At 42.0% G+C, this 27167-nt stretch overlaps 1 protein-coding gene across 1 annotated transcript in view; it reads right to left on the minus strand.

Moving 5' to 3' along the window:
- Window positions 1-27167, minus strand: part of GRIN3A (glutamate ionotropic receptor NMDA type subunit 3A) — a 369769-nt gene that overhangs the window by 104509 nt on the left and 238093 nt on the right. The window contains exon 5 of the mRNA XM_030194309.1: window positions 9267-9412. Coding sequence (XP_030050169.1) covers window positions 9267-9412 — 146 coding nt within the window. The remainder of the gene's footprint in view (window positions 1-9266; window positions 9413-27167) is intronic.

Raw genomic sequence — 27167 nt, forward strand, 5'->3', positions numbered from 1 at the left:
TCACATTTACCGTGCTAGAATTGCTAGCATGTCTTTGTAAAAGGAGACTGTAGAATATTAGCACTTTTCACATGAATGTAACATCGATGTGCTTAAGTGCTGGTTGGACCCTAAGTGATATTCTACAAGCTTAGCATGCAACCCATATACCCCTGGATTTTATAACTGCAGTGCCGTAGCGAGGGCTAATGACACCTGGGGCGGGTCGCCGCTGCTCACCCCCCCCCCCCGGGTGCAGCACGGCGCGACCCCCCCTCTGTGGCGCACCCCCCTCCTGAGCGACACCCCCCCCCCCGGACTGCATTCTTATCTGCGGGAGGGCCGATCCGCCCCGAGTGCACGTCACTCGGAGCTGCGTCGGCCCCGCTGGTTCCCTGATCTCTCTGCCCCAGAACACCTGTTTCAGGGCAGAGGGAGCAGGGAACCAGCGGGGCCAGCACCCCCCGAGCGCGTGCACCCGGGGTGGACCGCCCCTCCCGCCCCCTTCCTACGCCACTGTATAAATGGCACCCAAATTGGCATGCAATCCTGAGATCTGCATGCAAATAAACTAGTTAATGAGCACACATAAGTACATAAGTAATGCCACACTGGGAAAAGACCAAGGGTCCATCGAGCCCAGCATCCTGTCCACGACAGCGGCCAATCCAGGCCAAGGGCACCTGGCAAGCTTCCCAAATGTACAAACATTCTATACATGTTATTCCTGGAATTGTGGATTATTCCCAAGTCCATTTAGTAGCTGCTTATGGACTTGTCCTTTAGGAAACCGTCTAACCCCTTTTTAAACTCTGCCAAGCTAACTGCCTTCACCACGTTCTCTGGCAACGAATTCCAGAATTTATTTACTCGTTGGGTGAAGAAAACTTTTCTTCGATTTGTTTTAAATTTACTACACTATAACTTCATCGCATGGAAACTGTGAACAGGCGCTTCACATCCACCTGTTCCACTCCACTCGTTATTTTATATACCTCTATCATGTCTCCCCTCAGCCGACTCTTCTCCAAGCTGAAAAGCCCTAGCCTCCTTAGTCTTTCTTCATAGAGAAGTCGTCCCATCCCCGCTATCATTTTAGTCGCCCTTCGCTGCACCTTTTCCAATTCCTCTATATCTTTCTTGAGATGCGGCGACCAGAATTGAACAGAATACTCAAGGTGCGGTCGCACCATGGAGCGATATAACGGCATTATAACATCCTCACACCTGTTTTCCATACCTTTCCTAATAATACCCAACATTCTATTCGCTTTCCGAGCCGCAGCAGCACACTGAGCAGAAGGTTTCATTGTATTATCGACGACGACACCCAGATCCCTATCTTGGTCCATAACTTCTAACGTGGAACCTTGCATGACATAGCTATAATTCAGGTTCTTTTTTCCCACATGCATCACCTTGCACTTGCTCACATTAAACGTCATCTGCCATCTAGCCGCCCAGACTCCCAGTATGGTAAGGTCCTTCTGTAAATTTTTCATAATCCTGTCGCAAGTTAACGACTTTGAATAACTTTGTGTCATCAGCAAATTTTAATTACCTCGCTAGTTACTCCCATCTCTAAATCATTTATAAATATATTAAAAAACAGCGGTCCTAGCACAGACCCCTGAGGAACCCCACTAACTACCCTTCTCCATTGTGAATACTGCCCATTTAACCCCACTCTCTGTTTCCTATCCTTCAACCAGTTTTTAATCCACAATAGGACTTTTCCTCCTATCCCATGACCCTCCAATTTTCTCTGTAGCCTTTCATGAGGTACCTTGTCAAACGCCTATTGAAAATCCAGATATACAATATCAACCAGCTCCCCTTTGTCCACATGTTTATTTACTCCTTCAAAGAACTGAAGTAAATTGGTCAGGTAAGATTTCCCCACACAAATGCCGTGCTGACTCGGTCTCAGTAATCCATGTCCTTGGATGTGCTCTGTAATTTTGTTTTTAATAATAGCCTCTACCATTTTCCCTGGCACCGATGTCAGACTCGCCGGTCTATAATTTCCCGGATCTCCCCTGGAACCTTTTTTAAAAATGGGCATTACATTGGCCACCCTCCAATCTTCCGGTACCACGCTCGATTTTAAGGATAAATTGCATATCGCTAGCAGAAGCTCCGCAAGCTCATTTTTCAGTTCTATCAGTACTCTAGGATGAATACCATCTGGTCCAGGAGATTTGCTACTCTTCAGTTTGCTGAACTGCCCCATTACGTCCTCCAGGTTTACCATGAAATCAGTAAGTTTCTCTGACTCGTCCGCTTGAAATATCATTTCCGACACCGGTATCCCACCCAAATCTTCCTCGGTGAAGACCGAAGCAAAGAATTCATTCAATCTCTCCGCTACGTCTTTGTCTTCCTTGATCGCCCCTTTTACCCCTCGGCCATCCAGCGGCCCAACCGATTCTTTTGCCGGCAACAGTACTATGGCCTGGTGCCTGGTTTTGATTTCTTTGCAGCCACGGAGTCAGGAGAGCAGTGGGCGAGGGAGTGAATGAACGGGTGGGAGGCAAGGCGAGGAAGGTAGCAGTTGGGCACTGAGCACCACGTACTCCCGTTGAGGTCTTATGTACCCCATGGGATACATGTACCATATTTTGGGACTCTTCTGGTATTGGGTCAGTAAAATGGGGCTATACAATTTTTTTCACAACTTTGATGTTTTTCAGGTTCTACAGCCTAAAAACTGCATGTATGTGATTTCAGGGGTTAATTTTTTTTTAATTGATAAAGGTTTCTCAGTTTTTAAAGACATAATTACTTCATAGCTGAAGCTGACATTTGTCAAGATTGTGCAGTTGATAATCCTCTAGCTCATGGTATAAAGAAGTCACATACTTTTCACTCAGCGATCACTTTTTTCTTAATGCCCCACGTGTCACTTTATTGAGTTATGCTGTAAGAAAATGATTCATTTGTATTTGCAGATACTTAATCTGTTTGGGTAATTTTTGGTAGGAATGTGCTTTGTTGGCTTTGGTTTTCTTTCATTTAGCAAAGTTTTGGCATTCTATCATAATCAGTGTTCGTAAACATTTTGGCATATGCTAAACGGTTGTGGTGTTGCAGGAAAGTGTGTGCTAAAAGCATTTAGCAGGTGCTAAATGAAATGAAACAACAGGAAAACTCAAAAGAAAATAACTTTTTTTGTTCTCTGTACACCCCTAATTTTTAGTTCTCAAGATCAAATAAACCCACATTCCCTCTGATTACCTTATTTAATATAAAACACAAACTTATTTCAATATAGCAGGTCAGAAAATACAAAAAGGATGTTTTTTACACTGAGCAGGCTAAGATGAAAAGTGGCATATCATATGGCTCGCCCCTGGCTTTCACAGGTGTTCTTTATCCCTCTGTGGTGCAATTTGCTTGATTTATCATGTTAGGCAATGATTGGAGCTTAAAGCATCCCTTTTCCAATTTCTACACATCATGTCCTTGACAAATTCCTTATACATACTACTAAATAATGCCAGATGGAGGGCACAGACTTGACCCCTATTTCCTGAACTGTGTTATAGACCAATAACTCATTATTTGCTCAAGCTGCGGGAAAAAATCCAGCATTAACCTCTGTTATGGTCCAATAATGTAGTCTATTTGCCAAATAACATGTGTTAATTGACAGTAGCATGTATCTTCTGCTTTTTATAACAATGGGATCCTTATACTAAACTGCATTATGCAGTTAAAGAGAATTATATAAGTGGGCCCCTGTATTTAAGAACATAAGCATGTAACTTCCTTGAATGTCCCCTCATATTTGTACTTTTTGAAAGAGTAAAAAATTGATTCACCTCCACCCACTCCACACCACTCAGGATTTTGTAGACCTCAATCATATCTCCCCTCAATCATCTGTTTTCCAATCGTGCCACATGTATGTGTATATATACAGAATACCAACACTTTTGTAGGAATGAGAGGAGGTGCTGGATGGAAGGGTAAGAAGAAAAAGAGGGAAAATGCTGGATGGAAGTGGGGAGGAGAGAGTGAAAAGAAGATGCAGGATAGAAGTGGGGAGGAGAGGGCAAGGGGCAGATGCTGGATGGAAATGGGGTGGAGAGAGAGAGAGAGAGAGAGAGAGAGAGAGAGAGAGAGAGAGAGAGAGAGAGAGAGAGAGTACAGGCAAACAAGTAGGGAAAACATGCAGAGTATGGTTCATTTCCAACCTCCCTGTGAGTGTTTATGTGTGTGTGTGTGTCATAGGCGTAGACTGGGGGGGGGGCGAGGGGGGGCAATGCCCCCCCAAACGACGCGAGGCGCCGCCGCACCATTAGTTTAAAAAAAAAAAAAAAACCACATGCAGGCACGCGCTCCTCTCGGTCCGCTTGGCTTCCCTGCCCTCTCTATCTGCGTCCCGCCTTCCTCTGACGTCATTTCCTTTCGGGCGGGACACAGACAGAGAGGGCAGGGAAGCCAAGCGGACCGAGAGGAGCGTGTCCGTCTACCTCTCTCTCTTCCTCCCTCCCTCCGGCGCAGGCAGCAGTCTTCCAGCGTTCCTGGCAGCGGTAGCGTTGTACACGCTGCCTTTGGCTCTGCCCCGAAGCCTTCTCTTCAAGTTCCTGTTCCCGCATAGGTGGGAACAGGAACTTGAAGAGAAGGCTTCCGGGGCAGACCGAAGGCAGCGTGTACAACGCTACCGCTGCCAGGAACGCTGAAAAAGCTGAAGACTGTTGCCTGCACCGGAGGGAGGGAGGAAGAGAGGGGGTAAACGGAGTCACCATCTTGGACCTCGGGGGGGGGGGGGAGCAGAGGGAAGATGGATGGGACTGGGAGGGGGGGGAAGCAGAGGGAAGGAGCAGGAAATGAATGGGACTGGGAGGGGTGGGAAGCAGAGGAAAGGAGCAGGAGATGAATGGGACTGGGAGGGGTGGGAAGCAGAGGGAAGGAGCAGGAGATGTATGGGACTGGGAGGGGTGGGAAGCAGAGGGAAGGAGCAAGAAATGAATGGGACTGGGAGGGGTGGGAAGCAGAGGGAAGGAGCAGGAGATGGATGGGACTGGGAGGGGTGGGAAGGAGCAGGAGATGAATGGGACTGGGAGGGGTGGGAAGCAGAGGAAAGGAGCAGGAGATGAATGGGACTGGGAGGGGTGGGAAGCAGAGGAAAGGAGCAGGAGATGAATGGGACTGGGAGGGGTGGGAAGCAGAGGGAAGGAGCAGGAGATGAATGGGACTGGGAGGGGTGGGAAGCAGAGGGAAGGAGCAAGAGATGGATGGGACTGCGAGGGGTGGGGAGCAGAGGGATGGACCAGGAGATGGATGGGATTGGGAGAGGTCAGGCACAGCAGAGGGAAGGAGCAGAAGATGGATGGGACGGAGGGATGGTGAGCAGAGGGAAGGAACAGAAGATGGATGGAACTGGGAGGGTTGGGGAGCAGAGGGAAGGAGCAAGAGATGGATGGTACTGGGAGGGTGGGGAGCAGAGGGAAGCCTACTGGAAAGAAGACACTGCATAAAACAGAAGACACTGGGATCAAAGCGAATAGAAAAACTAAATGATCAGACAACAAAGGTAAATAAAAGTATTTTATTCATAATTTATTAATTGAAATGTGTCAGCTTTTTGAAATGTGCATCTGTGATATTTTGCCTGTAAATTTCATTTCCTTCCTCCATATTAGCATATTCATTTGCATATTTATATATGCAAATGATATGCTAATATGCTCCGCCCATTCTTTGCCCCCCCAAATGAAACAGTCAAACTACGCCTATGGTGTGTGTGTGTGTGTGTGTGTGTGTGTGTGTGCATGTATGTGTATGTATTTGTAAGAAAATTTTCACTCATTTCAACTCAGTCCTTTGCTCACGAAGAAAACAATTTGTTCATGTCAACTCAGTCCTTAGAGGGAACATTGCACCACAGATATCTTCCTGGACACAATGACAGCACTAGGATTCACACAGGGGATACATTCTCCAACCCATGAAAAGGGTCACATATTAGACTTGGCATTCTACAAAGGGGTTGACATCCCAAAATATTGGGATAGCAATATTGAAATAACACCTCTACCACAGTCAGACCATTTTTTAAATTAAGTTCTCCGTAAGTGACCACCTGTAACAAATGGCACCTCCCAGAGTTTTATAAGGAGATCAGAGACAAGAAAAAGCTGTCTGCTGAGAATTTCCTAGAGGCCTTGGACTATCCACGTGTAGATGAAAAGACAATTGCAGTGTCAGAACAGGTTGATTTTTGGAATACACACTTAGCTAAGACCTTAGGGAAAATGGCACTACTAAAAAACAGTTTTATGTCCCACTCACAAAAGCTCACCTTGGTTTTCTCCAGAACTTCGGACCCTTAAGCTCAAAAGATAGAAACCTCGCTTGGATTAGGACAGGCTAATCTGTAGGAAACATATGACAAAGTATTGCCAAGCCTTAACAGCAACAAAAAAACAATATTTCTCTCACAGGCTGCCAGTTCAACTAAGCACCTGTTCACAACAGTAAACATTTAACAGCCTACTACAACTCTCAAAACAGAACCAGCTTGCCCAGTCAAAACTGAACTGCAATAATTTTGCCATATATTTTGCTAACAAGTCTCCACCAGGATTTAAAGGCAGTCCCACCTAGTCTCCAATCAGCTATCCAGGAGCGCACAAACTCCTGACACAGACAATAATAGAGGAGAGCCTTGACAAATTCCTAAGAGACCTTTGACCAACTACCTGCTCCCTCGAACCCTGCCCATCAAAGACAGTGCAGAAGGCAAGTAAGGGCCTCATAGAAGGTGCCACAAAAATCATGAACTCCTCTCTTTCTAATGGGAAACTACCAACAGCATTAAAAAAAAGGCAGTGGTACATGATTTGCTAAAGAAAAACAAACTTGACCAGGACAATCTTGAAAGTTACCCGCCAGTATCCAACATCCCATTTCTAGGAAAATTTATAGAACAAATCATTTGTGTTCAATTCAGTGATTGGCTAAAAAGAGAGAAACTGGCTAGATCCATGTCAATCTGGATTCAGACCCGGTTACAGACAGAAACAGTCCTTGTATCCCTACTAGATGATCTTCACAGAAACCAAGATGGGGGGTTTGCTAGATGTTAGTACTGCTAAATTTATCAGCAGCTTTTGACACTGTGGATCACAATATCATGCATGACTGGCAGAAACAGGTATCAATGGGACAGTATGTGCTTGGTTCAGATTCTATCTATCAGACAGCAACAGTCCAGTGTTCAGTAGCATCTCATCACCATCATGGGCAACTGACCTGTGGGATATCACAAGGATTGATACTGTCACATATTCTGTTCAATATCTACCTCAAGCCACTAGCTGAGCTGATTCGGTCAATGAACACTCAGTTCGACATCAATGCGGATGATATGCGGCTACTCATATCCATTAAACCTGACTTACCCCCAGCCCTGAATAAATTGACTATCTGTCTAACATCAATTCAAGAATGGGAAAAAAATAAATTATTGCAGTGAATTGGCGCATATCTGAAAAGGGGGTGTGGCTAGGACATGGCTGGGGGCATTTCAAAAAGTTGTGCTCAGAATTACAGAATTTGCCCAAAGTGTACCTAAGTTGACACCACCATTTATACTTGCTTTTAGATGCTGGATCTGCATCAAACACCATTCTGTAAAGGGTACATTCCCTGAGTAGAATTGCATTTAGCACTTAATATTTTTGGTGTGCAATTATGAGGGCCATTTAGTGAATTCCTTCCTTAACATACAAATTAGTTTCCACCAATGGTTACGGCATTGGCATGACTGATAGCCTATACTAATCCATGCGTTAACAGCATACTGTGTTAGGGGATGGGAACAGGGTGAGTTATGGGCATAGATTGTGCATGGATTACACACTGAAGTTAACGCATGGTACCACAGGTTGACATCGTGCCTTCAGAAGTTAATTCTATAACAGAGTGCCTAAGATAAGAAGGCAAGTAGGTGCCTATTTCAAGCTATTCTATTTATCAAGCATTAATATTTGCTGTTAAAGTAAAAATTTAGGTGCCCTTTTACTAAAGGGTTGGCATGCGGCAACAGGCTTGCCACGTGCCAATCCGGAACTCCTGCTGGGCTACTGAAGGAGCCCAGCAGAAGTTCCCACCCCCAGCATGTGCCATTTCCAGTGCTACAAAAATATATTTTTATTTCTATTCATCAATGGGTGGCAGTAAGTGCTCCCCCTGAAATGGCTGCATGGTAAGTGGTTCACTTACCACACGGCCATTTCTTTTTGTGAAAAAAGACAGCCTTTTACTCACTGTGGTAAAAGGGGGTCTCAGTGTGCATCAAAAAGACACGCTGATGCTAGTATAGGCCCCCTTTTACTACAGCTTAGTAAAAGGACCCCTCACTGCACTTTAGTTAAAAGCATCTCAATGAATGTTCAATGAGTTGCAAAAGCATGTATTGCAAATGTATATAAAGCAGCTCACCCATTTGTAGAATGAACAACTCAGCATGTGCTAAATAAACTTCACAAGCTGTATTACTCATCGAAAGCAAGCAACACTTTATGAGGTATTATTAACATTTGCACAAGTTAAAGGAACTAGAGCAGTTAAAACGAAAATTGTACCCCACTCCCGCAATCCCTTTAAAACACGTGCATGCCCTCCCAAATCCATCCCTATCCTCAAGCCCTCATTCTTAATATAATCTTGAAGTGGTAACTTCCAGAATCCATCCTCACCAATAATCCCTTTTAAAACAATGACACCACCACTGGTAGTCCCCTGATCTGCATTATACCTCACCCCTTTGACAACTAATATGGTGCTGCTGACCCAACCAATCTCTGTTTAAAAATCTGGGCATTCCTACCCCAGGCACCTATCATGGTTCTCTGGTAGGTAGACAGTACTAGGGGGAACGATCAAACTTCAGCTGTGTCTGCCCTGGCAGCTCCTACTTCCAAGATGGCAGTGCTAAGGCAGCCTGACTCTAGATATTATTGTGATATTACTCTTAAGGACCTACACTGTCATTTTGGATGTAGTATCTGACAGGGCAGGAGTGGAGTGCTATTACAGAATACAGATATAAAAGAAAGTGTGGGCTCATACCATCCCTTTTGTGATATAAAACTTTTACTTGATAATGGATTATGGCAGTCCTTGTTCATTCAGGATATGAACACTACCTAAAAAAGGGATATTTTCTCAACTGTACCTCTGTGTCTGTCTTCTATTTCTTTTTTGCCTGGTAAAATATTCCCAAAGGACTGCAAAAATGCCATCTTTTATATGAAAGTAGAATGCCGACTCACTTCAGCAATGCCACACCATCTGCTGTTGCTGGTGCATTGTATCTTCTCATGTACTCATGCATCTCTGGGAAGCTTTTCTTCACATAATCCTCAGCACTGCTTTCCCGTACAGTGCCAAACCGGAAACCCTGGGAAGGATGGTGAAGCTAAAAGAGAAAGACTACATAATAATTTCTGTCATTTATCTCCAACAATTTAAAGCTTTGTATTTGTGTAAGGCTCATAGATTGCTTTGGTTTTATATGAGTTATGGTTGAGTAGTGCTTACCATGAACAACCCTTGCTACTTACAATTATTATTGAGCACACTTTTTTTGAAAAGCAATCCTGACGTTCCCAGGTTACTTTGATAAAATTTTATTTTCATCACTGATTTACATTTTTTGCCAAATATATTGCTTATTAAAAATGTCTGAGACACTGGAAACCAAAGTCTTTCACTTATCCCAAAACAGGTACAGAGAAAACTCTTCCACTGTATTCTACCAATGTGCTTCAACCCTATTCTGAATTACACACTTAAGCATGAGAGGATGATTCAGCCCCCATATTTAATTCACTCTAGATCTTTTTTCTGAGAATACCAGTCAGAGTCCCAGTTAGCTCCATTTGAGGCAACAATATTGGTAGCGGTGTGGCCACCCCCCATTGGGTGACATAGGCAAGTGTATCATCTTTGGATAGTAACGTCTTCTGATCACTACTGAACTGTGCCAAATTTAAGCTGTGAACCTAGAAGACTCTGAATTTAAGGTCCCAAATAGTCATTTTAACCTCTCTCTAAATCTATATACCCCTAAGTTAGGTGTGGGCATTTCACCTAGTTGGCGTAAATGGCCACAACTAAATTTTAGTTGATTTTGAGCCACTAATTTAGTTGGTGCACATCTTGAATCAGCACCCAAATTTTGGGTGCAATATAAAGAATCCAAGGGCTATTGTTTTCACCATTGCATACTCTAAAAGTTGAAAGCTAATTATACTAGGAAGACACTTACAATTTTAGTCACAGTAACGGTTGCTATGCTTATTCTGTAAACCACACCTAACTTTAGACAAGGTTTATAGAATAGCAATTTTTTAGGTCTCATATATAGAACCTAGTCTTAGCTGGATAACTTTATTCATATAGATAAATCACACAAAATAACAGTTCTAACTATAAAGAGATAGTATATTTGTTTAAGTTTAGAACTGTATTATTAAGTGGTCCAGCGTATATGGATAGATCAAATGTTAATTCACATAAAGATATCCAGATAACTTATCTGACTAGCTCTGTGCGGCAGACATCACATTCAGTATAGATCCATGATTTTCAGTATAAAGTGGACCATTGTTGTGGGATCACTATTTTACAATAAAAAGGGAGTCACTATTCCTTATAAAGAGAAACAGACATGACTGATCAGCATATAAAATAGTAACTAATGAAGTCCCTACAGCAGAATGATTTGTACAGGACAATACAATGAATCTTTCTCTCCTTAATTAATAAAGTAGTCCCCTGAGGTGAAGTCATCTTTATGTTATTCTACATGCTCTTCATCCAAAGTGGACTGAGCTTGCTTGATCTGCTTGTACGACTTCTAGCTAATAAATCTAAGGTAGATGTCCCAGTTTTGTCTTCTAACATCAGCGAGGCTCTGCAATCCAACCTCTGCTGTTTGTTTTGCAAAGAGCTGAAGCATTTCATTTATCATGAAAGATTACAGTCAGTCCAACTAAAATATTGAATCTGTCTCAGGATTTCTCTTCCCAGAATACCATTTATCTTCCTTTTAATTGAGCAAAGCACATGTTATCATTGAGCTTGAGTTGTTAGTGCTATATCAATGCAGATTTATTTGCTCCCTTGGTACTTTTTCAATTACAAATAACACCTCAACCATTGTGGATTACCAAAGTGTATTCTTGTGCTATGTCTGAGAACAGGAATGTATAAATGTTATTAACTGGAGAAGGCAGCTATGAAGGAATGTATTACACATACACGTTATAAAGAGAGAGAGAGAGAGAGAGACAATTCAAGAATACTATTTAGCTGTTCAGATTTTGTAATGGAGTAAAGAAGAGGTACTGATTGGAAAGGATCGTGGAAATACAATATGCAAAGAAACTTCATTCTAGTCCAGCAATTTTTAACCTTTCTTCTGTTTTGACACACCTAGCAGACAATGTTCATTCGTGTGACAGTACTATCAGACTGGCAGCAATCTATATGCACATCCCTGGTATTCAATAACACTGTGTGCAAATTTTAGGAATGCCCCTGGCCTGCCCATGCTCCTCCCATAGCCACACCCCCTTTGGGGTTGTGCAGTATAGGATTTGAGTGACATAGCAAGATGCGCAACCAATGCCAAATTAATGTCAGTTAGTATCTAATTATCTGCTCTAGTTGAATTTGAGCCACCAATTTAGTTGGCGCACATCTTGAATCAGCACCCAAATTTTGGGTGCAATATAAAGAATCCAAGGGCTATTGTTTTCACCATTGCATACTCTAAAAGTTGAAAGCTAATTATACTAGGAAGACACTTACAATGGAATTAGAACATAAACCATAAGAAGAGCCATCCAACCTAGTAACCTGTTTCCAACAGTGGCCAATCCAGCTCATAAGTATGGCAGAAACCCAAATAGTAGCAACATTCTATGCTACCAAACCCAGGGCAAACAGTGGCTTCCCCCATGTCCATCTCAACAGCAGACTATGGATTTTTCTTCCAGGAACTTGTCCAAACTTTTTTAAAACTCAGATACGCTAACCGCTGATACCACATTCTCTGGGTATTCCTGTAAGCTTAGAGTCAATAAAGATGTCTGGATACAAATGTGTTATTTAAATTGGTGCACAGTCCAAACACAGTGATTGATTCAAAGAAGAGAGTAGTATTGATCTAGGCAACGGCAGTATTTCCACAAAACAGAAGAGATAATGAGAACATAGGGAATGAAGAACCGAAGAGCTACAGAAAATCAATCAGTGTGCAAGAAACATTAAAATTATAGAAATGAGGACACACACACATGTGGAGGAGTGGCCTAGTGGTTAGGGTGGTGGACTTTGGTCCTGGGGAACTGAGTTTGATTCCCGGCACAGGCAGCTCCTTGTGACTCTGGGCAAGTCACTTAACCCTCCATTGCCTACCACGTTGAGCCTGCCATGAGTGGGAAAGCATGGGGTACAAATGTAACAAAAAAAAATGAAACAAGTAGATAACATATCCTAAAAAGCCTCCATTCTCTTTATCACCATAGTTTCCCATTAAACTTCCGGGATCACAGCCTTCAGTAATTTAGTATTGGCAACCTAAACTACAGCGATCACGTTCTGCTAAATCCCTCTGTGCCTCCAAACTTTCATATATGACACCATTTCTGCATTATAAGGTGAAGGGAGGGGAGGGAGTGTTCACTCACAGCCATGGAAACTGCATCTCATATGACAGTATAATCTGATAAAACTTTTCAGCTAGAACAAATACTAAAAACAAATGGAAAAAAAAAAGAAAGAAAAGGAGATTAGAAGAGTGGAAAGGAGTAAATAAAGAGGAAAACTGAAAGCTCTTACTTTCTTCCACTGCAGTCTAAATAGCAGTGTACAGTATAAGCCATTAATGAGTGTGTAAGTTGTCATTTGAGCCTAATGCAGCTCTGTGTAACAGGATAGGTTACTGAACTCATTAAAATATGCATAAGCCTCATTAGTCCTTTTCAGACATGCAAAAGTCATTCCAGTCACTTTCAGACATGCACAGAGCAGAGGATGTGCAGAGAGCATTTGTGAAAATTGCTGCATACTCTAGGTAAAAGCATTGGGAGTTATATTTTAGGGGTGAAGGGGGAGGGGAAATAGGGTTCAATGGAAGGAGAAAAGATACAGGATTGAATAGTGAGTGGGAGGTGCAGACTTGGGAGAGTAGATGTGGATTTGAACTGGAGCAATGGGAACAGCAATCAACAGGCAACTTGTCAGATATGCACTCACCCTCATTCCTCTCTGCTCACCCTTTCAATTTGACACAGGGCATGGTCAGTTTTCTGAAACACACAGCTCAGACACAGTCGCTTGCAGTAAAAGAACCCCCCCCCCCCAAACAAAAAAAAAAACTTTTACTCTACAAATCGGGGTTCACTTCACACTTATAGCTTCCAGTACCTTCCCCGTGGCATCTTACAGTTTGGCACAACCCCAAAGGGGTGTTCAACCTTGACCCTCACCAGGTCGGGTTTTCAGAATTTCCACAATGAATATTCATGGGATCTATTTGCATCCAATGGAGTCAGTGCATGCAAATAGATCTCATGCCTATTTATTGTTACACTTCGATCGGTTGGGACACAAAAATAGGGCTTTCAGCTGACTGTATAAAGGATCTTATGACCAGTGGTAGATTATTTGATAGTAGTCGACCTTTGGATATTGACTGGGCTGATGTGTTAAAATTGCATAAGTATGTAATTCGTACTGAATTCCATGCTTTAACGCTAGTAGAGTACTGCCATGCGCAAAGGATCCCTAGGGGGTTACAAATTAATTAAAGAACCTAGATTTCTTGACAACTCGGAATACGTTACCAACTGGAATGAACTAATAACACGCTGTTCCTTAGATTTAATGCTATTAACTGTTGACAAATTGAATAAAGTACTAGCTGAAACTCGGTCAGAATTAGATAATAAAATAGAAGAGCTTAAACAATGTTTGTCAGAGTGGAGGAGTGGCCTAGTGGTTAGGGTGGTGGACTTTGGTCCTGCGGAACTGAGTTCAATTCCTGGCACAGACAGCTCCTTTTGACTCTGGGCAAGTCACTTAACCCTCCATTGCCTGCTGCATTGAGCCTGCCATGAGTGGGAAAGTGTGGGGTACAAATGTAACAACAAAAAATAAAAAATCTGTTTGAAAGTCAATATAAGGAACATAAAAGTCTTATTGAAAAATGTAGGGGTGAAATTAGACAGCAGAAAATTATAAAATATAAGCGTGATGAGTCTGACTATACTAAGGGTTACGTGTATCCCTGGATGGATCGCTCGAGGAAAACCTGAAGAAATATAAAAAAGCTATTTTCTTGAATTCCTGGAGCAAATCATCTGGGGATGACGCTAATAATTATGCAAGGAAAGAGGGTTAACATAAGAGTGATAGTACATCTGCAGATAAGGTTATAGTTAACACTCATCCCGCTCAGGATGCCCCTTTAGTGGTCCAGCCATGCAGGGGCAAAAAAACATGAGTGCGGTTATAAATATATCCTCAAAGGTTTTGACCCAGGACCATATCTCTGTGTTATCTATGGGTATGTCTTTTGTTCCCACATCATTCTATGATCCCTTTGAAATGTTTGTATATCTGCAAAAAATTTTTCTCAAAATAAAATTAAAAAGTTTCTTTGGTGTTCCAGAGAGTGAATCTTCTATGGGTGGAGATATGAGTGATAAGGAATCGGTGGTGGCTACATTTTTATCATGATATAAAGTACCATCAGTATGGGTTCCCCCAGGGTTTAATGACCCTGTGGTGGAAACCTTTCAAAAATTAGTGCTTAATGATTTAGTTAATATGGAATAACAGTATCAATCGGTTCGACATAATCTGAATGTTGCTCAAAGGAAGGCTCTTGTAGAATTAAAAAATGATTCAACAATTATAATATCTTGTGCAGATAAAGGAGGGACAGTGGTGTTGCAAAATTTTGATTAATATGTGATTTAACTTTTTATAGAAAATTGTCCCATGATCCTACCCCTGAACATTTGGATATAGTGTTGTCCATGTTACAAACTGCTAATGAATAAGACATCATCACTGCTAAGGAGTATCGTTATTTAGCACGTAAAGACCCCAGTACACCATATATTTATTTTGCTCCAAAAATTCATAAATCTTTGGAAAATCCTCCCTGCCGTCCGATTGTGCCGGGTATAGGGTCTTTATTTGAGCCCCTTTCGCAATTTTTAGATTTTTATCTACAACCTGCAGTGAGTAACATTAAATCATATGTTAAAGATTCTAATGATATGTTGGACTTCTTGACATCTATTGAATTACCTTTAGATCAACCTATTATCATGATGACATTAGATGTCACTGCATTGTATACCAGTATTCCTCAGCGCGCTTGTCTTCAGATTATAGAGCAGGTATTGTTGATGCAGGATTTATCAGCTGCTAAAATAGATTTACTTATGAAGATGGCTTCTTTAGTCATAGAAAAAATATTTTACATTCTTGGATCTGTTTTACCTGCAGATTCGAGGCGTCGCCATGGGAGCTACTGTGGCTCCCATGGTGGCATGTCTTTATATGGCAGATTATGAAGCACGATATGTATACAGCTCTGAATAAGCTGATAAAATTCTTGCATGGAAAAGGTACATAGACGACGTACTAGTTATATGGTCTGGCTCACAAGATGAATTGGGCTTTTTTGTGGAAAAGTTAAACAAATGTGACTCGAATATTCATTTTCAAATACAATCATCAGGGAATCGAGTGCAATTTTTGGATATGGTCATTAAGTATGAGCAAACTGCATTTATTAGTAGTGTTTATCGTAAACCTACGGGCAGAAATACGATCCTCCATTTCAATAGTCATTATCCCAGGCGTTTAAAGGAAAGTATACCTTTTGGGCAATTTTTACAAATTAAAAGATTATGCTCACAAGAAGTTGATTTTTTGCATCACGCACAACAGATGTCAGATAGATTTCAACAGCGAGGATATCCCTCACGGGTTGTTTGTTCAGCATACAAACGAGAGAAATACACTCAGCAATGTTGGCTGATGCATAGACAAAAGAAAACTCAAAGTGAGCATATCAATTGTATATTGCCATATTCCAAACATGATTTGTTCAGAATATAATTTTGAAACATTGGAGTATACTATCTCTAAATGTAGGGTTAGTGGAAAAGCCTAGATTTTCATGTACACGGGATAGAAATGTGGGTGAGATTCTGTTTAATAAATCTTGCAGTCAGAAAAAAGCTAGTGGAGAATCGGGTGGTCACAGTAAATGTGACAAATGTGTATATTGTAAACATGCAATTTGTGCTGATAAAGTATGGGTTAAGAACATTGATCGTGAATTTTACTTAAAATCAAAAACAGATTGTAATACACAAAATGTTGTGTATGGGATACGCTGCCCATGCCAGCTTTGGTATGTTGGTGAGACCACGCGCAAAATTAAAATGAACATAGCACAACATCTAAGCAATATTAGATTGCAAAAAATTGACACCCCTCTTGTGAATCACTGGCTGCAACATCGGCATTTGGTCTAAGACTTGCAGTTTGTTGTATTGGTCCATGTCCTGAAGGGTAGAGGCTGTGTTGAAAAACATCTGATTAGAAAAGAACAGCGTTTAATATTTAATTGGAACACAGTTGAACCCAATGGACTAAATAAAGAAGTTGATTGGCCATTATTGATGACAGAAATGCCCACCCAGCCTCCCCCCTTACCATACAGCCATGCAGTTTGGAAGGAACAGGTGACCTTCTGTATGGCCACACTAATGACACATATGCACCAAAGTTTCTCTGTCACAGGTCACCTGTCATGCCAACCCAGATTGCTGCCTCCTCTCACATCAACCCCAGAATTTGATAATATGTAGTGCACAAAGTAGAGACACACACCCTGTTATATGAAAAATATGAAATAAAAAATGAACTATTTACAAATTCCCCCCCCCCCCCAAACACACATCTTTCAAGGGAGGCCATGTCCTCCTCCCTACATGGCCTGGTGCATCAGGCTAACGAGCAGCACCAGGAGCAGCCTCTGTGCCCTGAAGTGCTGCTCGTTAGCCTGCCGTATTGCCGACACCTCCTGCAGCAACTGGTTTGAGTTATTCACCAGTTGCTGCAAGAGGTGCAGTGCTGGGGATGGGGCTGGGGTGGAGAGGGCGGGTGGTGTTGGGCCATCATTCCCTCAAGGGGAGGCATGTCATGCCAGGGGTCTGGCTCTTCTGTTGTTGTTGCTGCTGCCGCCTCCGCCTCCTCCTCTTCCACCACTGGTGCTGCCTCAGCCTCCTCCTCCTCCTGCTGCTGGCGCCCTGTGTATGTAAAAGGATTGTCCTTGAGATTAGCACATTCAACATGGCTTGCATAGTGCAGGAGCTGTCTGGCTGGCATGAGGCAGGAATGGGGAAAGGTGGGGTCAGTGGTGAGCTCTGGCCTAGATACATGGGGTGTGAGATGCATGAAATGACATGACAGGGAACCCTGGAAGCTAATCTGAAAAAAGGAATACACAAGATGTGTTGGCAGGGCATACTCATTCCTCAGCAGCATGTTAGCATTTTGAGTTGTGACTGTGGTTGGATGACCAATTTTTTTTTTTTTTTTTTTGGGGGGGGGAGTGGGGGTGGAAGCACTATTATTTTCAAATCATGCTAAGACATCCACTAAGAGCAGGACATCAGGCAAGAATACCATGAAAGAGTATCCACCCCCAGAAAGGGGGATACAGAAGTGAGGCATGTTATCTCATTCATCTCAAAGGAAGTTAGTTGGAAGTTACAGCCACACTCATGGGAGGGTAGCAGCAACCTCAGGCCTTGATCTGGGACAGAGGTGTTGCCTATTAGCCATATGGAAAATGAACATGAAATTTGCATTATTCAAAAACTACATTTACAAAGGATTACAGGTGCCCTGTTTATAATAATTGAGCCCTGAGGTGCCATCGCATGCTCCGGATAAGGCCAGGGTTGTCTCTTCGTATCCAGCGGTACCTCCGCCTCAGGTACTCTAAATCCCTGCGTATACCAAAACATCTGCAAGATACAATTTGGTATAGGAGTCAGAGGATGGCCCTTCTTGCCTTCACAACACAAATTCATTTGGCAGCCAAATTGTAGAGGCACACAACACTGATGATTTGGGGAAGGGGGAGGGAACACTACATTGGTACAGGTGATGTCATTGAGGTGGACATGAGGACAGAGAGTACTGTTTGTTTGCAGTATTGTAAGGCTGTGGGAATGGTTTTCCTTTCTAGTACATAGATTCTATTAATGAATGTGCATGTGCACATATCACTGATTACCCTTGAATGCAGACTACAGTTAGTGCTTATATTGCTGAGGGAGCTCTTAAATGTGGTGCTACAGGAGGGGGACCTGATAGCCCAGGACCAGTGGGGAGGGTGTGTGTGTGAAAAAAATCAGTTACCTTTCCAACGTCTCTCTTATATGTGTCCATGCTCGAATAGACACAGTCCTGGGGGGCAGATGGTGGTGGTACATAAATAGCCTGCGATGGTGCCTCAGGCACAGCTGCACCAGGAGCAGACTCTCAGCGATGCTGAAGTTTGGCTCGCGTCTGAGAGACATGTTTCTCACTGAATAACCGTTGGAAAGCGTGCATCACCTTATATGGATGCCCATGCGTGATGGACGTCCCTACATGTACACTTCCATATATGGACAACATCCCATATATGCACGGGTCAGCACGTGGATGTCCATGATGTGCATGGACCATCGTCACACGTGCGGAGCCTTATCTGGATGAATACGTGTTCACACATGCGGAACCTTCCTTGTATGGATCATTATCAAGTGTGCAAACCTCTTCATATATACACAATAAAATATGTATGTTCCTTACATTTTCCATAGCTCCATGTTCCGCAACTACAGCGCATGTAATTGCGCACATCCAGGTATGGGAAATATAAGGAACATTCATACGTGCAAAGTCCAGTAAAAAGGACGTGTTTCTCACAGAACTGCCAAAGTACGTCCCTCTTACAGGCCCATCGTCCTTCAACAGGCCTAGTAAGATGGACGTCCTTCTGCAGTTCTGTGAGAAATGTTGGGGTCATCCTTTGGCGGTTCTGGAAGATGGAGTCCTTTTTACTATACTTTGGGTGTCCCTGATTTGGACGTTTCACGTTGCGATAATGGAATGTCTAAGGACATCCATACTATTTTTCGATTATACCTACTTGATTTTGACCGACTTCACGAGGGCGTCCTCATTCATACTTGGACGACCTTTTGAAAATGCCCCTCTTGGTGGTCTAGTGGCCTCAAGGTCACAGCAGTCATTTTGAGATTGCCCAATGACTTTACTGGAGGAGTTGGATTAGGGAGCAGGATAGGGATGTGTATTTGTTTGAAACTCAACCACTTCTCATTCACTCTCAAAAGGTGGCATGGATAAAGTACCTGGATTATCCAAAATGGTGAAAACAATGTCTTTATTAGTTGCTGTATATTCAATCTTGATAAAATAAAACAAGTAGAAACACAGTCCCAGATACACTTAGAGGGGCATAATGGAACAGAAACGCCTATCTCCATGGGCGTTTATCTCCGAGAACGGGTCCGTGAAGGGGCGGGGCGGATCGTATTTTTTAAAAGAAAAAGACGCCCATGTTTTATTCGTCAAGGTGTGAGCTGGGCGTTTTTGCTTTTCAGCGATAATGGAATATGAAATCGCCCAGCTCAAAAACGAATAAATCCAAGGCATTTGTTCGTGGGAGGGGCCAGGATTCATAGTGCACTGGTCCCCCTCACATGCCAGGACACCAACCGGGCACCCTAGGGGGCACTTTTACAAAAAACAAATAAAAGGTAAAAGAGCTCCCAGGTGCATAGCACCCTTCCCTTGGGTGTTGAGCCCCCCAAATCCCCCTCAAAACCCACTGCCCACAAGTCTACATCATTACTATAGCCCTAAGAGGTGAAGGGGGGCACCTACATGTGGGTACAGTGGGTTTGGGGGGGTTGGACGACTAGTAGCATTAAGCAGCACAATTGTAACAGGTAGGGGGGGGATGGGCCTGGGTCCACCTGCCTGACGTCCACTGCACCCCCTAACAACTGCTCCAGGGACCTGCATACTGCTGCTTGGGAGGAGGGTATGACATTTGAGGGTGAAAGTAAAAAGTTGTGAAACATCATTTGTTGTGGTGGGAGGGGGTTAGTGACCACTGGGGGAGTCAGGGGAGGTCATCCCCGACTCCCTCTGGGGGTCATCTGGTCATTTAGGGCACTTTTGGGGGCCTTATTCGTCAAAAAACAGGGTCCAGGAAAAGTGTCCTAAATTCTAGCTCAAAACTGTTCCATTATCGGCGAAGGGCGCCCATCTCTGTTCGCCCGATAACCACGCCCCAGTTCCGCCTTCGACACGCCTTCGATACGCCCCCGTCAACTTTGTCCGCATCCGCGACGGAGTGCAGTTGAAAGCGTCCAAAGTTCGGCTTTCGATTATACCGCTTTATTTGTTTTTGTGAGAAGAACGCCCATCTCCCGATTTAGGTCGGAACTTGGGCGTTATTCTCGTTCGATTATAAGCTGGTTGCTCACTCAACACAGACTGTGTTTTGGCTTTTCCCGCCTTCATCAGGCGTAGATTTATGGACAAATATATAATAAATAATGAATACAACATACATTGAGGATCACATCAATGACAAAATAACTTCTAAAGATTCATGAAAATATTTTTGTTCATAGTTATTTTTTATTCACAGAACAATTTTTCCTTAACATTTTTTGCATACATTCATTTTTTTTATGCACTAATAGCATGATTCATTCCATACCATTGCACAATCACATTTCACTCATTAGAGGGTACTTATTATTTCACATTTTCATTAATCTCTAGATTACGCATCAGCATTTGGCCGAAAAAGAATTGCTACAAGTTCTTTAGCTGCTTTTGTCACCATATTCTGTTTACTTGCCTTGTAAGTATATAGCATCACAATTACTATTTCAAGGTTAGTTAGCAGTTTAGAAATCCACTAGAAGGCTCCTTAAGCTGGCCATTTGGGCCAAAACACAACTAGTTTCGAATCTGGAATGTTTAGAATAAACCTGTTTACCATTTTGACATTGTCTAGCCCTTTGTTTTTGTCACCTTCGATGTGTTTGGTTTGTCTGTGAGACTGAGAGGGTTCCTGTCCTTCTGTTCATATTGTCATTAAGATGATGTCAAGCATGACATAAGCAATGTACACACCTGGTGTCACGAGACTAAGAATAACCTCTTGCTCTTCCCAGTTCTTTTATAAATCCTGGTATGCATTGTACGAAGAGACCACAGAAGTTCTTTCAGTAGTGCCATGGGGTCTTATAAGATGTGGTCACAAGGCTTTCAGGTGATTCAGTGAATCTCCAGCTCTTCTGCTAACTATTTTGTTACCTCAAACAGCACAGCAGACTGGCTAATGGCGCAACTGTAACTTTCTCTTGTCTGTATTCTATTCTATGTGAAGAACATCTTTCCTAATTGTCTTTACTATTTTAGCCCAAAATGACATCCTGGTCCTCTAGTTGGAGACCAGGTTATAGATACAATTACCTTTGCAAAGAAGATGCCCTGTAATCCCTGAGGATTACAAGGGGGAGGGGGATGTGAAGAAAACAAAGTTCATTTTTCATTGCAAAAGCACTTTTTTGAGACAGGATTGTTTTTGTTTCTGTATATTATGTGTCCTCTGATTTCTGTAGTAGGTTAATGGTATATGGGTATGAATATGCACCCAAAGTTCAGATGTATATGTACCTTATAAATCCCAGTAATATATGTCTGTGAGAGAGGATATAATGATAAAATATGGCTGAAAAAGAAGGGCATATGTGATTAGTGAGAGGGCGAGGATTGTTGAGTATTGGGTAAGGCAGTTTAAAAGAGACAATTGTTGCTGTAAGATGTACTGTAACAAATAATTCATGCTATTTACTTGGTATATGGAGGACACGAAAGAGAACTTTACTGTGCTTCAAATATTTGAAGCATATTTCCCATCATCATTATAGATAAATTGAAGATGAACAATATGCACTACAACTATTTTGGCTGAAATTCATAGAAGAAATTTCATAATGCAACAGTAAGGGAAAATATACAGTATACGGCAGTATGTATTTTCCCCCTGGCTGTTCCTAATAGTGTATCAGTGTCTGTATCTAGCTGGTGGCTGGCAGCCTTCTTTTCTGTCAGCCAATTTGGCAGGCTGCAATGAATTTATTTGTTCAAACTAATTTGATATATCAGAATCTTGTGTGGGTTATATAAAATTGCCATTTTACATGTGACGATAAAGTACTATAAACATTTTACCATAAGTATTTCCATCTAACAAATTCAAGATACTATTTTTTTTTTTTTGTGTGTGTGTGTGTGTGTGTGCCTGGTTTCTTTCTCTTGCTTCATTGCACAACCAGTTTAATCACAGCTATTCTTTACTGGTCTGTGGTATCATGATCCTTCCTTTGCAAAAAAGAACTTGAGGTGCTTTTCTAAGGTCTATTTACTTAGATTTTGCTCACACCCTTTTCAGTAGTAGCTCAAGGTGAGTTACATTCAGGTACACTGGGTATTTCCTTGTCCCTGGAGGGTTCACAATCTTTGTACCTGAGGCAATGGAGGGTTAAGGGGTTCATTTAATAAGTCACGGCAAAAGTGGGTCTACACTGGCATCAGTGTGTGTTTTTGATGTGCTGAGACCCCCCTTTACCGCAGCGGGTAGAAGGCTGTTTTATTAAAAAGAAATGGCTGTGCAGCAAGTGAAGCACTTGCCACGTGGCCATTTCGGGGTGGAGGAGGGGAAGCACTTACCGCCACCCACTGAGGTGTTAGTATAGGTCCTGTTCTAACCCCAGCACACAGAAATGGCGTGCACTGGGGGAGGAAACTATTGCTGGGTGGCAGTATTATTCATCACAAGCTGTGTTATTTGATTCATATAATATTAAACTTTTTTTGCATATAATTGAATGCTTTGCATCTCATTACTGTATATCCTCTATTACTTAATATTAAGATTCATTACAGTAATATAAAGCACGGTATTACCTTTTACCATGCATGCTCTAGGGCTATAACACATCTTAATAACTCCCTTCCTTAGTTTTGATGTCATTTTTTAAAGCATTCAATTACACAAAAAAGGAGCATAGGTAGGATTGGGTGCCAGGGAGTACTGGCATTTCTAAAAATGGGTTGGGTGGGGGTATGGGGGAATCTATATATATTTTGTCTAAAATGACTAGGATTTGGGGGGGGCGTTGTGCTTTTCCCCCTACCTGGTTGCAGAAGGGGATTAGGGAGGGGGACACATTCCTCACCACTACCCCATCAATGAAATCACATAGGGCAGCAGAGATTTTCTATTAAACAGGCCAGCTCCTTTTACAGATAGAAGGCCTGAGCTGGGCCAACTAGCTTTGCCTTGCTGTGGCCAGCAAAGTGCAATGTTCCTGGCAGCAGCAAGGCAAATAAAATTTACCATGATACTGTTAGTGAATTCTGAAGTAAATTGCTATTTTACCAAAAGCTTAGAAAAGTGTGAACTAAAGTTACTCCTGATTTCATTCTAACTTTCTTGTTTTATGGTGGTTCCTCACTTTACAAGTGGTTTCTGCTGCTCACGCTTTCATATTCCACCCCCCCCCCCCCCCCCCCCCCCCCCCCCCCAGCTGCAGAGAAAAATGCTTAACTGCTTATAACAGGGCAGCTGTATATAGATACAAAGCACTTTGTCAGGTGCAGATCTGCCTCAAGTAAAAATAATGCACCCTCACTCACTCCACTGCAGTCACTTTTATATTGACTCCTAAGGTAGCACTTTTTTTTAAACAGGATTAATCATTGAAAAGTTGCACTTTTCTCAAATAATCACAGTTGATTTATATCTTCCCTATTATGGCTTTTGTCATTTTGACTCAGGATCTCTGATCAGTATTTTGCTGGGTATTTTGTCCGACTATCTGCTTAACTAGATTACAAGCTCCAGGTAACAGAGGCTGTCTCTTATGTATAACCTGCAACATTTATTTTTGTCCCAGACACCATTTTCCAGCCTGTATTTATTAGCTGTCAGTTGAAGGCTGCTGGAAACTGCAACTAACTGAATGACCTGCAGGGGTCCTTGTCACCCAGGAAAGTAAAAAGCTGAAAATTGTCAGGAAAACAGAACCAAAATAACATTTCTGTTTGCTTACAACAATATGGTAATGGATGTTATTGCAAGACATTTGTCCTTGTCTATTGTTTTATAGTTCAGGCAACTAATTATTGCCACAATGAGTGATTACACAATAATGCCCACTGCTGCTGGCAGTATTACTTAATTGTTCTGTGAAAGTTCATGGTTTTCATGAAAATATCATCATGCGGAATTCATCAGGAAGGCACCCTAAATATTAACATAATGAGGCAGATATTTAAAACATTTGGTATAACAACCCCTTTAACAAGAGAATTACAGGTGATCTATCATCCGCCAAACAATTCCTTAAAATACAAGAATCTCAGTTCCTCCAGACATTTTTATGCAAGGGCACACATCTGTGAAGTCAGATGGAAATTCCTCAAATTTTGCATCACATCCTTTTCATTTTGAAACTGGCCAAATAAATGTATCTGCTGATAGCTGTACCTCATTTTTCTGTGTATACATTTTCCCAACTACTTGCATTTTTGCCTTCCTTGACCTACATCAGGGGTACTCAAACCTGAAGGATCGAAAGGCCAGTTGGCTTTTCAGGATATTCCTAATGAATATGTATTAAATACCCAATGAGTTACAAAAAAATTTCAACTGATTACAATATTAGAATCTATTATTCATACATAAAGCTTTCAAAAGGGCTTATAACGTACAGAGACAGTGGTTGTTCCACAGGGGTACAGAACCAAGTGATACACAATTGACATGCATCTTGCCGTATGAAGTACATTCTCAACATGTAACCCAAATCATATGAAAGTATTGGGCCATGCAGGGCTTTCATCCCATTTTTAAAGAACCATCTCGGTTCTCCTACAAACAAGGATAGAATTTAGGAGAAAAATTAAAACAACACATTCACATAAAATTGAAAATGATCAAAGGGGCTATCATAGGTGTAAAGGGCGCACTTATTGTGCGTATGCAATGGTAACGCAGAGCGTAGACATCCCCACCTAGCATCAGGTAACTGTGATTCAGATTATTCTTTCCAATGTGAATCACCTTGCATTTGTCCAAATTAAATTTCATCTGCCATTTGGATGCCCAATCTTACAATTTCATGCATCTACAGATTTACATGAGGGGAGCATATAAATTCAGTGCTTGGGTTACGGAATTGTCTTGCACACATATTCCCCTTCATTCTATAACAGGCTGCCTAATTTAAACATCTTTTGCACACTTAAATGTAAAGTATGCCAGCACTCATGTGGGTCAGTGCATGAATATGTATGTAAGTGGCAGCAGTGTATCTAAGCAATATTCTATAATTATGCACTAAAATGACTTAGCACGTAATTGTTAGGTAGCCATTCCTAAGGGAGAGCAAGGGCGGGGTTGATATTTAAGCACATAGGGCCAGATTGTAAATATGGCGCCTGAAAATTCCATATGGAAAACATTTTCGCCTAAGCGTATTCTATAAGCAGCAGCTAGGTATAGGCATGGTATACAGAATATGCTTAGTTAATATCCTAATACCTAAATCTATGCACCTCCATTTACACCAACAAAAACATGGCGTAAATCCCAGCATGCAGATTTAGGCATAGAGAACCATATTCTATAAGTGCGCAGAAATTTTGGAATGCCCACAACACACCCATTTCTCTGCCCATAACCACAACCATTTTTGCCCCTGTGCATTAAAATTTAGGTACCCTGCATTACAGAATACGCTTAGCGATTTGTGTGTGTAAATTCTAATTATTGTCAATTAGTGCTCATTATTGCTTGTTAAGTGCTGTTAACAACGCTGATTGGTTTGTTATGCTAATTAAGTTACATGTGTTGTTAGAGAATACGCTTGGATTTTGGTGAGTAATACTAGGCATGTTATATAGAATCCAGGCATAATGTCTAGAATGCTGTTAATTCAGAATTTGCATGTCTCATTTAGGCACCAACAAGTATATCATGGCATAGGTGTTAGCACCTAATGAAGGCACATTGATGCTGATGTATGTTAGTAGTCTATAATGGAAAGGACACATGTAACTGCCATTAAAGAATAGGCACCCTACCTGCTTACTTATGGTGCCTAATTCTGGCACTCAGTTATATAATTGCCCCTATAGGGCTAGATTCTACATATGGCACCTGAAAATTCCACATAGAAAAAAATACATCTAGGCGTATTCTCTAAAGCATGTCTATATTTTATAGAATAGGCTTAAATTTCCACATGGTATATAGAATACGATGAGGGCTTCTCTATGCAACTAAATTTAGCTGTGGCCATTTACACCATGTTTTACTTGGTATAAATCTCGACACCTAAATTAGGTGCATAAACAAAGGCTGTAAAAGTAGGGTCCTGGGTCAAAACAGTGCTGTTTTGCTGTAAAAGCAGAATCTTGGATCTGAAACAAATTGTCTCAGGTGTGAAATTTCCCTCTGTGCTACACCGGAAAATGGAAAGAGACACAATAACATGTTTTCTATAATAATGCACATAGATTTTAGAAACTCCCTTGCCCTGCACATGGCCACATCCCTTTTCAACTATGCAACTTAGAATTTAAGTGCATCACATTACAGAATACACTTAGGGGACTTTTACTATGCTGTGGTAAAAGGGGCTCTGCTTTAGCGGCGTCAGCCATTTTTGCCACGTGGCAGGGCACGTTTTATTGCAGCGGATAAAAATGGCCAAAAATGAAATGGCCATGCGATAAGTTTGCTCCTCAGTGCGCCCAAGGGGCATGCCCCTTCAGCCAAGCCCTGCAGCTGTGTGCCATAAAGCAGTGGCTTCTAATAGTGATGGGAATAACCTCCAAATGACATCATGGGGCATCTCTACTGGTGCCTGATGGAAAATGGAACTGGGGAATCCACCCTGTTTATCTGACGTGGATGTCAAAGGGCTGGTTTCTATACACTGATTCAGCGGTCTTTGCAT

This window comes from Microcaecilia unicolor, chromosome 2, assembly GCF_901765095.1.
Source record: "Microcaecilia unicolor chromosome 2, aMicUni1.1, whole genome shotgun sequence".
Lineage (NCBI taxonomy): Eukaryota > Metazoa > Chordata > Amphibia > Gymnophiona > Siphonopidae > Microcaecilia > Microcaecilia unicolor.